Source organism: Oryzias latipes, chromosome 22 (genome assembly GCF_053564925.1).
Source record: "Oryzias latipes strain Hd-rR chromosome 22, Olatipes_Hd-rR_3.1".
NCBI classification, from domain to species: Eukaryota; Metazoa; Chordata; class Actinopteri; order Beloniformes; family Adrianichthyidae; genus Oryzias; species Oryzias latipes.
The window spans coordinates 26,271,903-26,284,352 of record NC_136258.1 but is presented as its reverse complement, the minus strand read 5'-3'; the positions used below and the strand labels follow the sequence as shown (position 1 = coordinate 26,284,352).

At 40.6% G+C, this 12,450-nt stretch overlaps 1 protein-coding gene across 1 annotated transcript in view; it reads right to left on the bottom strand.

The window, feature by feature from the left end:
- The window catches only part of gabrr2a (gamma-aminobutyric acid type A receptor subunit rho2a), a 63,998-nt gene that overhangs the window by 35,941 nt on the left and 15,607 nt on the right, over positions 1 to 12,450 (bottom strand). Inside the window, exon 2 of the mRNA XM_004082154.5 lies at positions 4,104 to 4,210. Within this exon, the coding sequence (XP_004082202.1) occupies positions 4,104 to 4,210 (107 nt within the window). The remainder of the gene's footprint in view (positions 1 to 4,103; positions 4,211 to 12,450) is intronic.

Genomic DNA, 12,450 nt, shown 5'->3' with positions numbered 1-12,450 from the left:
ACAGCAAGGACCAAACATGAAAAAGAACTATAAATAAACTGGAAGAATAAAACACTGAATGAAATGAGGACACAAATAGCGCCCCCTCCTGATCTGAGGCACATCTGCATCTCTGAGGGGGCCCATTTTCTAAAAAAATGTTTTGGTAAACAGCTTCCAGCTTGCTGCAGGGCTCTGCTTCACATACGACAGGACTGATGGGCTTTGCCGTCTCATTCCTTTCAGCACGGATTACCAACAAGCTTAATGTGTTATTCTACCCTGGATTAAGAGCAGTAATACATCCCACATGTTAACCACACTCACTGTCCTGCCCACGCAAAGACTCACACAGATGTTGTGGAGTCTGTTTGTCCACCTCTGTTAGACATTTAACAATCACAGCTCGTCTGAAACTGAAGACGTCGTCGGCTACATCACTACGAGAATCTTAACCTTTTAACTTCTTCTAACTAATGGATGGAAACTTGGAAAGAAAAACTTTGACTACACTTCTATAAAGAGCAAAGACCAAAGACATATTTACACTAGACCAGGGGTGTGCACCACGAAAAGAGCCATTTGGGTCAATTTTAAAATGCAGCTCTCAAATATTCACATTAATTGACTTATAACAGCGTTATTTTTGTCCATTTATAACATCTTTAATCTATTTTACTTTTGACGCAGCACATGCAAGATCCTCCTGCTGCTGCAGATTAACTTGAGTTACAAATGCTAGAAAGTTAAGTCAAAGGTGGCTTTTCCCATTCTTCTGACTCTGATGTGACTTCATTCATTTGCTCCTTATCAAATATAATTATGACAACTTGGATGATGAAATACATTTCTTTATTCACGTAGGTGCAATTACACATTTTAAGAACTTTTGCTCTGAACAGAAACTAGAAATTGTTGTGCAGCAGATGATCAGAATAAGTGCTTTAAGCTTGTTTTTAATAATAAACCCCCACAAAACTATTAAACTAAAACGTTAAGAATAAAAAAACTAAATTTTTTTCCAATGATTTGCATTTTTTACTTGAAACTCAAAGAGTCACAATGGAGGGAAGAAAGGCCCATATGTATCTCTGGAGCCTTAGTTTGCAGACGCCTCCACCGCACAAATAATCTCTGATGTTACCCCTAAATTAGGATTGACAGGGGCTGATAACGGCTAACTGGGTAAACAGAGCTTTACTGACTACATCCATGGGTACACCCACCTACCTTCACCTTGAGTTTTATAAATAGAAAAATAAGCAATTAAAAATATATTTTTGACATCAGGCTGCAAGCAAATTTCTTTGTGGTATGAAGAAATATTTTGGATTTAGAGAAAATGTGTGATTTTTTTTTCGGTCTCCAGTTCAGGAGCTGCAACATTTGGTACTTCCTGGTTGCATTGAATCCAAAAGGTGAGTTCTTAATGAAGATATGTTACCATTTATTTAACTAATTTTTGACAGTAAAAAAAAAAATATGTGTTTGATGCAAAAAACAAACAAACAATCAGATGAATGTTACACTCTGACCACCGAGAACAAATGTTTCAGCTAAAAAAAGAAATCTTCAAACATTTTTCCATGCCAGGACATGAAAAAGCATTAATAGCTGGTTTATCCAACACCTCAAGATTCATGTGGACTCTAACTGCTTTTAAAATATCAAGTAGAAAACTCTCTTCTCTTCTTTAACTTTTACCAAACCCTAAACACAGTTTTAGCACACATTTCCTAAAAAAACACACACTCAGGTGGGATAAAGCGGTCAAACCGCAACAAAGAGCCGAGGCTCATCTGGAAGAAGCAGCTCTTTGTTGCTCTTTGTGGGGTGCAGCAGCTCCTCGGATGGGACTGTGATGTTCCCACTGAGGTTTTATTTTTAGTCACTTCCCAGCTCGGAACCCCTGCTGCATGCATCCCTGTCTTTGTCTGAATGATTAAAACAAAGATCTGACAGTGAGAAGCTCTCCATTCCCGTTAGGGTTTCTGGAGGGGCATTCAAACTGACAGTTTCTCGCCTTTAACTATCATCTGTAGTGTTAAAATAGTGAAGCTCTGCAGTGGACTGGAGAACCATCCCCGCCCTGTCCACCCGACCACCAGGTTTCCATTAGGAAAACAGATGTCTTAAATTATTTTACTGAATATTGTTTTTGATTGTGATATTAAAAAAATAGATACAACATAAAAAAAAATCAAACCAAAAAAATGCTTGAAAAAAATGTTCATTTCCATTTATATTATTTTAAGCATCTGCTCTGAAAAAACAATTCTGCCTAGACTTTAAAAGACTTTTCTTTCAGAACTCGTTCCTATTATTACTTCTCAATACTATAAAATCTTGCATGTTTTGATACTTTGAGGTTTTAGGGATACATGTGTGTTTGTTCATCACATTTAAGGGCAGGAGTTTCAAAATTAAAGTCTTCTTTTAGTCCCGGCTTCATCTAATGTGACACAAAAGGCATAAAAGTATGAAACCTTTTAAAATATGCTATGATTGACAAAGTAAAAAAACAAGTCCAGAATGACTATTTCTTTAAGTTTAACCCAGAGCCTTTCTGAAGCAGAAAAAACATTTACTTAATACTCGGAGCAGCTCTTAGAGAGTCATAAGAAAAGCAAGAATTTACCCCAGAAATTGGACCATATAACTTTTGTTTTATGGTAACACCAGCAGAGGAGCTACAATACATCTCTGCTCTCTGCAGATCCAACCTGCTGACACTATGTGTGCAGTGTTTGAGGGAGGGAGGGAGTTCTGATGCTTCATGGCTAGAGAAAATTCCAGAGGAGGGAGACTTTGAAACATCAAAGAGTTCGACATATCATAGATGTTATGGAGGTAGCAAGAAGTGCTGATGTGCAGTTAGTTCTAGAGCTGGAGGGGGCGGATAACCGTCACTACTTCGTCCATCTCATCTTCACAGTGGACAGCTTTAAAAGGCCGTGTCGCCTCACAGAGCAGCAGAGATAAGTGCAATAACACCTAGGACCAAAGGAAGTTCATGTCAAGAGGATTCCTCTCAGGTTTGTTTTCATGATTTGTGTGATGGGAGATGTTTAGGTCATTTAGAATAGATTTCAGTCTTGCCAGGAGTGAACTTTGAAGAAAACTCACTAAAAGATCCGATTCGCTGAGAAACTGTAGAACGTCAAAGAAAAAAATCATTTGTTTGTTCAAGAAGAAAGGAAAACCACAAAGATGAACAAACGGCATTTCAGCTTAGACACTTCATCATTACTGCAAGGCACGGGGTGGTGCTATAATCATGTGGGCATGTACCAACAATTCTGTTAACTTTTTTACAACATCGTTTTCTTTTTTACAACATCCTTTTTGAAAAAAAGATTGTTTTAAAATACCTTGCTCAAACTAGATCCAAACCTACAAGCTGCATTATGCAGAAAAACAGATGAATCAAATTGCTTGTTTTATGCCCAAAGGGCTACCAATTTGTTTCCACTTGGCAACGGAAGTCCTAAGGTCTGAAGATCAAATGCTTTTAGTGGTTCCCAGGACTCGGCTTGTGACTCGGGGAGACAGAGCCTTTTCAGTTGCAGGTCCTAAACTCTGGAATGCTCTCCCCTATTCTGTGAGGTCTGCCAGAACTGTCAGTAATTTTAAGACTCTTTTAAAAACACATCTTTTTACTCAGGCTTTTAACTCCAGTAAGCATTTCTAGTGGGACTTGTTCATTTTATTAATTTAATTCTTTTATTGTTTTTATTGCTTTTATTGTTCAATTGATTTTATTGTTTTATTGTGATTGTTTCTTTATTGCATCATATTGTTTGTGATTTTATTGGATTTTATGTTAAGCACTTTGGTTGCCTTGGCTTTTATAAGTGCTATACAAATAATAAATTGATTGATTGATTGATTGATTGATTGAAGTGAAGGAGCCACATCGGGGTGTGAAACAGCACTGGGTATCAACTCCTTAAGTCTAATCCTGCTGATCCTGAGACTTGAACCAGCAACCAGCAGTCCATGTCAATACCTTCTAACCGAGCAGTGCACTGGTTGGTTGGTTAATCTCTCTGTATAAACTGACACATGAAAATGGATTTTTGTAGTAAACCAATCCACAAAGAAATGTGTTTGCAGACTCATACCTCCAAATGCTGGCCTCATGGTGAAGTCATGATCATCTACTTTGAGTAGCTGATCCGTCTTGGTTTTGCGGGACTTGGTCACGTCTGGAGGCTTCTTCACCACAGATCTAGAGGAAAAGGAGGACTTGAGAGGCGACTGGCTGATTCTTTACAGAGAACATAGTTTTGTCTTTTATAGTGTCATTTGTTTTGTTTTATTTATTAATGAGTTTTTTGTGGTAATTTTTTCTTTTCAGTCTTTTTCTTTATTTCTGTTTAATGAAACAAGCCACCATGTATAGGCTCTTAAACCTTTCAAAATAAAGGAAAAAAGGTTTGCTACTTTTTACGCAAAAAGCAAAATAATTATTTTCCTTAAGCACAAGGAAGCTCTTGCTCAAGATATAAAAATACAGATAAAAAGCCCTTATGTTGATCATTTGATGTTCAGAATAAAGTTGTTGTGTACAAACAGTATTTTTATTGGAATGAAAATGAAACTGAGTTTGTGAGATGCTTTGGACGCTGCGTGAAATCTAAAACACAAGTTTTTTTTTTCATAGCTGAAAATAAACTCCGACGTCAAAGGGTTTATAATTTTTTTTTAAACAAAAAGTCTGTTTGCCTTAACGTTTAACATCAAACATAATTATTAAATATAGTAAAAAATGCTGTTATTACAAACCATGTTATTTTTTTAGTTGTGTAAATAAATGAAAAACAACACAAATTAAAGCTACAAGTAGCATTTAGCGGGCCCGAGCACGTGCGACCGCATGGCACGAGCGACCGCCCCGTGAGCAACGCCCTGCTCGAGCCATTCTCGTCGTTTTTTCTTGTCCATTCTGGAGCTCCAAGCTAATGTTAATACGACAGCAGCCTGGGGGGGGGGGGGGGGGGGGCTGTAATCTGTTGCCTTAAGGGACAAAGACTTTTGCATATAGCATGAAAAAAATTCAAGCAATGATGATAATTGTTATCACTGTCCCTAAGGATGAGAACAATAGAACTCATTCAATTTCCACTACAATGTCTAGATGAGTGTCAGCTATGTCTGATAACTTGGCCAATTAGCTGGACCGGGATCTTGCAAAGTGCAGGTGGTTAACGTCCAGTGTGATGAGTCTGTGGACGGCAACAGTACAGCATAGCTTTTGGTTTCCACAAGAGAAGAACTCCTGACACATCTGCCCTAACAGACAACTACAAGAGGAGTTGAAATGTATAACACGGTGAAGGAGTTTTTGTGCAGAAAAAGGTACAATTAGAAAAGCTGGTAGCAGTGACTGCAGATGGGACTCCTGCTATGATCAATAGACAAACAGGTTTCATCACTCACTGTAAAGCTGACCCAGACTTTCCAAAATGTCTGCATTACTGCTGCGTCATTCACCAGCAGGCCTTATGTGCAGAAGTGATTGGCTCTTGACATATAATGACTCTTATTCTGAAAATCGTAAACAACCTCAGCTGCAAAGCAAAACAGCACAGGATTTTTAAGGTGCTATTGGAGGAGATGTCTGTTGAATATGGTGAATATGAACATTGTGAATCTGAACTTGCATTCTTGACTGACATTACTGGAAAACTAAACCACTTGATCTGCGAGCTGCAAGACAATGGCAAAACTATTTTTTTTTTTTTGACCAGCCTGCCTGAGCCAGTGTTTTTCTTGTGGGGATCTTTTCTGCCAGGGCTTGTCAGCTTGGTCAGTGGATGTTGCTGCAGTTGTCTCCCTTGCTGGGACAGCTGGAGTTAAACACAGCAGCTCACGGCTCTGAAGTGGACCCCGTTGCTGTCCCAGTCTGGATGGGCACTGTGGTGATGTTCCAATGGCCAGGCTGGCTCCTGGTATAAAGAGATTCCCAAATACCATTTCCTAACCGCAGAGCCAAGGATGTGTTTACATGTTTAGGTCAAAAATGTGATGGACAGCTTCATGTTGTCTATTGATGTAAGTTTAAACCTAAACATGCCACCCTGTTATTAATCCAGTTGATATGGTTCTCCATCTGTGTCTAGGTGATAGAAAAGCATTTTTTTTATATTTAGAGCTCTAAGCAAACAAACAGTTGTCTATATAAAAGAGCTTTTACAATTGTGCACTTTTAGCAGGTCTCTGAGTTCATGTGACCAATGTATGGTGGATTTTCACAGACCTTGTTTAAAACTGAAGGTGAGAGAGACTTAGAGAAATGGCTTCATTGTTCTGGAGTTCTTTGTTTCATCCACAGAAGAGTAGAATTGGTGATTGATTTTGAAAAGCTGCTGAAAAAAGTATCTTTTTCAAATTGCAATTTCTAACTTGGGTTTTACATTTTGTGTTCCATTTTTTGTGCTTTAATTGGGAAGCATTTGTTATTTGTTTGGTGTTTTTAAGGTTCTGCAAATATACACATCATTTTTTAGAGACATTTGTTATCAGTTGTGTTTGTTGATTTGTAGTTTAATTTCATTGGATGTATAGATGTCGTGTGGGGGGGAGGCTCGAGAGCAGGTAGGACCCAGGCGCAGAGACGGGAGGCAAATGGGTTCAGGGCAAGTGGGTTTATTTAACTAACAAAAAGCGCTGCAGAGCAGGATGACAAAACTAAAAACAAAAACTTACTGTGGCTTGGCAAGGGACATGGACGCCAGACAAGAAGACGTGATCAACATGAGCAGAAGTTAATGGACCAGCACAGGAGGAAGGCAGAGACAAGACTTATATACAGACAGGGCAGACAAGACACAGGTGAACACGATTAGGGCAGATGGGGACCAAAGGAAGTAAAACTCAAGAAACATGACAAGACAGGAAACCTTTCAAAATAAAACAGAACCAAACAAGACAGAACAAGAACTAAAGCGAAAAAAAAGACAACAAACTGAAACCATGACAATAGAAAGGAAAAGAAGTTCAAACATTGATTATAAAAAAGGATATAAGAGATAAAAAAAAAAGAAAAAGGAAAAGAAAAAAGATAAAATATTGATTTAATTGCATTTTGAATGAATAAAAAACAATGATTAATAGAATCAGAATCAGAATCAGAAATCAGAAAAAGTTTTATTGCCAGGTTCAGTAGAGCGCACTTTACAAAACGAGGAATTTGACTTGGTGTATAGTGCAATTAAGAATAAGTTAAAAATTAAGTTAACAACAACAACACACTATATACAGTAGAGTAAGGTGAATTAAAGTGGGAGCACAGATGGGCTGGGATGGTGGGGCCTGTAAGTGGCACCGACAGTCCTTTGGTGGGCGGGGGGGGAGGGGGGGTCACCTGGGGGAGTTGGGGTACTGTTCAGCAGGCTGACTGCAGTGGGGAAGAAGCTGTTCTTGTGGCGCGAGGTCCTGATGGACCGGAGCCTCTTGCCAGAAGGGAGGGGCCGAAAGAGATTATGTCCTGGATGAGAGGGGTTGGCTACAATCCTGGCTGCCCGCCTCCAGGTCCTGGAGATGTGCAGCTCCTGGAGAGACGGGAGGTGGCAGCCGATCACCTTCTCTGCTGAGTGGATGACGCGTTGCAGCTTGGCCTTGTCTCTGGCCGTGGCCGCAGCGAACCAGACTGTGATGGAGGACGTGAGGGTGGATTCGATGATGGCGGTGTAAAAGTCTACCAGCATCTTTTCAGGGAGGTGAAACTTCTTCAGCTGCCTCAGGAAGTACATCCTCTGCTGGACCTTCTTAGTGATGGAGCTGATGTTCTGCTCCCACTTGAGGTCCTGGCTGATGATGGTTCCCAGGAAGCAGAAGGACTCCACAGAGGTCACCGGGGAGTCACAGAGGATGACAGGGGGGAGGGGGGCTGGGGCCTTCCTGAAGTCCACTGTCATCTCCACTGTCTTCAGAGCATTAAGCTCCAGGTTGTTAGCGCTGCACTATGACACCAGCCTAGCTATTTCACTCCTGTAGGCCGACTCATCTCCGTCAGAGATGAGGCCGATGAGTGTGGTGTCGTCAGCAAACTTCAGGAGTTTGACAGACAGGTGACCAGCTGTGCAGCTGTTTGTGTACAGGGAGAGTAACAGGGGTGAAAGGACACAGCCCTGGGGGGATCGGGTGCTTGTGATCCGAGTATCTGAGACGAGCTTCCCCAGCCTCACATACTGCTGTCTGTCAGTCAGGAAGTCTGTGATCCACCTGCAGGTGGAGTCAGGCACATTCATCTTGGAGAGTTTTTAATACTAAAGATGTATGAAAGACATACCGAAAAAATATGTCTTTCAGTGTTTAACTGGCTGTCTTTGGATTATGCATGCCTGAGTAATGGCCATTCTTACTCCTCATCTCTCTGTTCACTGCTTGCTAATTTACATAGCAGGGGTCCCAGCAGGAGGGGGCGGGGTTGTAACACGACTCCTTCAGCAGAGCCAGGCTGAGAGAGGCTTTGACATGTAAGATGTAAGATGTTAGAATGCCAGATGTTAGAATGACCAGTTCATTTTATATCTATGAAAATATTCATGGACCTATGGGACATGTTCAGCTATAGGTCTGTGAAAATTGGTGTCGATTGTTGAAACATAAGTTACCATAAAAAAATGTTTGTTTGGAGTCTAGACAGATTTAACACAGGTTTTTGGATGAAAAAGGATTTTTTATAAATCATCTGTTACACTTTTAAGTCTGAAAAAAATATGGAAGGCAGCAAACACAGATCCCTACCGTTTTTAATTTTTTTGTGCTGATATTTGAAAGATAAGTTATGCAAAAAAATAGGTGTTTGCAGTTTTGCCTAAAAAGACGTTTTCGGACCTTTTTGGATCAAATGTTGTCTAAAAGTTCACCTGTAACTTCAATCATTCTGAATTTTTTTAGGAAAACTAAACCACTTCAACTGTGATCTGCAAGGCAATGGTAAAACTATATTTTTTATGGAACAGCCTGCAGTGTTTCTTGTGGGGATCTTTTCTGCCAGGGCTTGCCGGCTTGGTCGGTGGTTGTTGCTGTTACCAATCCAGTTGATATGGTTCTCCATCTGTGTCTAAGTGATAAAATCAGAATCAGAATCGTTTATTGTCATTGTACATGGGGATACAATGAAATTGCAGCAGCCTTGGAGTGAAGGAGTTACATAAAATAAAAATAAAAATAGAATAGTAAAAGAAATACTGTATTTACAACTCTTAACAAAAAATGAACAATATGGACAGAAACTGTAAAATATTAAATATTTGTGAATAAAATAGAATGGAATTACATGAGTTGCTGTGAGCACAGCTTAATAAATATCAAGTTATTGCACAGTGACCCGGTTAGACAGTCAGGATATTGCACGCATTGTAGTAAAATTAGAGTGAGGTGTGGTTGGTGGACGTATGTGCATTCCGTATGATAATTGCCTGTGGAAAAAAGCTGTTTCTTAGTCTGTTTGTCCTGGTTCAGATGGACCTGTACCTCCTTCCAGAGGGCAGCAGTTCAAACAGAGGGAAAGCAGAATGGGTGGAGTTAGTGGTGATGCTAGTCACTCTGCTGAGGCAGCGAGACTGGTAAATGTCTTTCAGTGAGGGGAGGGGGCAGCCGATGATCCTCTGCGCTGTCTTTACCATTCTCTGGAGACTCTGCCGTTCTGCTTCAGTGCAGTGGGAAAACCACACTGTGATGCCATAGGACAGAATGCTCTCAATGGTTGAGCGGTAGAACGTTACCAGCAGCTCCTGGCTGACGTCGTTCCTCCTAAGTTTTCTCAGGAAGTGCAGGCGTTGCTGGGCCTTCCTGATGACAGTCATGGTGTTGTTAGACCATGTGAGGTCAGCAGAGATGGTGGTGCCCAGGAGGGTGAAGCTGTGGACCCTCTCCACACAGTTTCCATCGATGTAGAGTGGGGGTGGATCTGTTCTGTTTTTTCTGAAGTCCAGGATGATCTCCTTGGTCTTGGTGGTGTTCAGGATGAGGTTATTAGCCTGACACCACCTTGAGAGTTTCAGGACTTCGTCTCTGTAGGCCGTCTCGTCGTCCCCAGAGATCAGCCCCACCACAGTAGTGTCGTCTGCAAACTTCACCACGGTGTTGCTGGTGTGGGCTGGTCTGCAGTCTGCTGTGTACAGTGTGTACAGCAGAGGACTCAGCACACATCCCTGTGTGGAGCCTGTGCTCAGCGTCCGGGTGGAGGAGAGGTGGGGGTCAAGTTTGACTGTCTGTGGTCTGTTTGTCAGGAAGTCCTTGATCCACGAGCAGGTGAGTGGGTGTAGTCCTAGTTCAGACAGTTTGTTGACCAGAATGTCAGGAATGATTGTGTTAAAGGCTGAGCTATAGTCCACAAAGAGCATCCTGGCGTAGGTGTCTCTGTGTTCCAGGTGGCTCAGCGCAGTGTGGAGGGTGATGGAAATGGCATCATCCGTTGATCTGTTTGCTTTGTAAGCAAACTGGTGGGGGACGAAGATTGGAGGGAGGGAGTCTTTGATGTGTCCCAGGAGCAGCCGCTCCAGACACTTTGTGATGACAGCAGTGAGTGCAACTGGGCGGAAGTCCGTGAGGAAGGCTGTGGATGAGGACTTTTTGGGTATCGGGATGATAGTGGATGACTTCAGGCAAGCAGGGATGAAAGCCTGAGCTAGCGACAGGTTGAAGATTTTTGTGAAGACCTGGGAGAGTTGATCGGCGCAGGCCCGCAGAACCTTTCCGGGAACTCCATCAGGTCCCGCCGCTTTCCTGGGGTTTACCCTGCTGAACATCCGTGCCATCCGTGCCACGTCCATAAAGGCATTGTTTTTATATTTAGAGCTCTAAGCAACCAAACAGTTGTCTATATAAAAGAGCTTTTACAATTGTGCACTTTTAGCAGGCTGAAAAAATTATCTTTTTAAAATTGCCATTTCAAATTTGGGTTTTAAATTTTGTGTTCCATTTTTCTGTGCTTGTATTGGAAGGATTTGTTATTATTTTGTTTAAAAGTGCTACATATTGTATATACACATAATTTATTTAGAGAAATTTGCTATACGTTGTGTTTTTTGGTTTTGTAGTTTAATTTCATTGGATTTATATTAAGGAAAAGAAGTTGCAGCATTGATTAAAAAAGGATAAAAGAGACATTTACTGTCTAAGTCTTATGTTACATCTGTAGAACTGTACTGAGAGTTGGGTTTTGTTTTGGAGCACATTCATATGTTTTGTTTGTAAAAAAAAAAAGATAAAATATTAAGTTAATTGCATTTTACATGACTAGAAAAGCAATGATTATTCATAAAAATCTATGAAAGACATACAAAACAAATGAAAAAGCAGTCTGCCCTTCCTCTTGTGTCTAAACTATTGTCACCTCACTTCTGGGTTAGTTAGCATATAAACAGGCAGCTGGTGTGTGTGTGTGGGGGGGGGGGGGGGGGGTGAAATTTGACTCCAGCAACAGAGCAGGCTGAGGAACAAGCTGCAGCATGAGGAAAAGACTGAAGCATGTAAGAGGAAATGACATCCTACAGTTGACCAGTTCATTTTATATCTGTAAAGAATATTCAATAAGCATTTAGACATGTTCAGCTATATGCGTGTGAAACTTGGTGTGGATATTTGAAGCATAAGTAATTTTAAAACACACTTGTTTGGAGTCCAGACGGAAAAAGCACAGGTTTTGGGATGAATCAGGATTTTTTTAAAATCATCTGTTTCACCTGGACTTCTGAAAAAAATATGGAAGGCAGCAAACACAGATCCCTACATTTAAAAAAATAAATGGTGTTGATATATGATGATTAAGTTATGAAAAAAAATAGGTGTTTGTAGTTTTGCCTAAAAAGACGTTTTCGGACCTTTTTGGATGAAATGTTGAATAAAAGTTCACCTGTAACTTCAATCATTCTGAATTTTTTTAGGAAGCAGTAGCACATAAATGCCTATGAAAGTTGAATTCTTGGTGCTGATAACCTAAACAGAATTTATGCTAAAAATCTTTGTTCAGTCCAAAATTTCATTAAAAAAATCAAGTGATGAAGTTTCTCGTAGACCCTATAGTGTTACATATCAAAGCTGGAGGTTATTAAAGGCATCTAATTCTGAAATCTCAGCTTCCTGAGACAAACGGCTGATTTATAATAAATTTCTATTATTTGGGTGCACATAATCGACCACTTCCTGTTACGCAGGCACCGTCAGGTGTACACCCATGAAACTTTACATGATGAGAGAGGACCCTTCTGAGTATCTCCAGTTTTAATTTCATGCACATCGGACAAAGCAAAGAGAAAATACAGGGCAGAATGTGCCCAATGCAATAACTAGGTGGCGCTATAGAGCTCGTCCAAGATTGTCATATCCATGGGTTCAGAATAGAAGCTTCATCATATCCATTGAATTTCAGTGAGATTGGACAAGGAATGTGCACGTGAGAGCAACTTTTGTGTGCATAGCGAGATGCCCAACTTTGCCGCTCTGTCACGACCACAC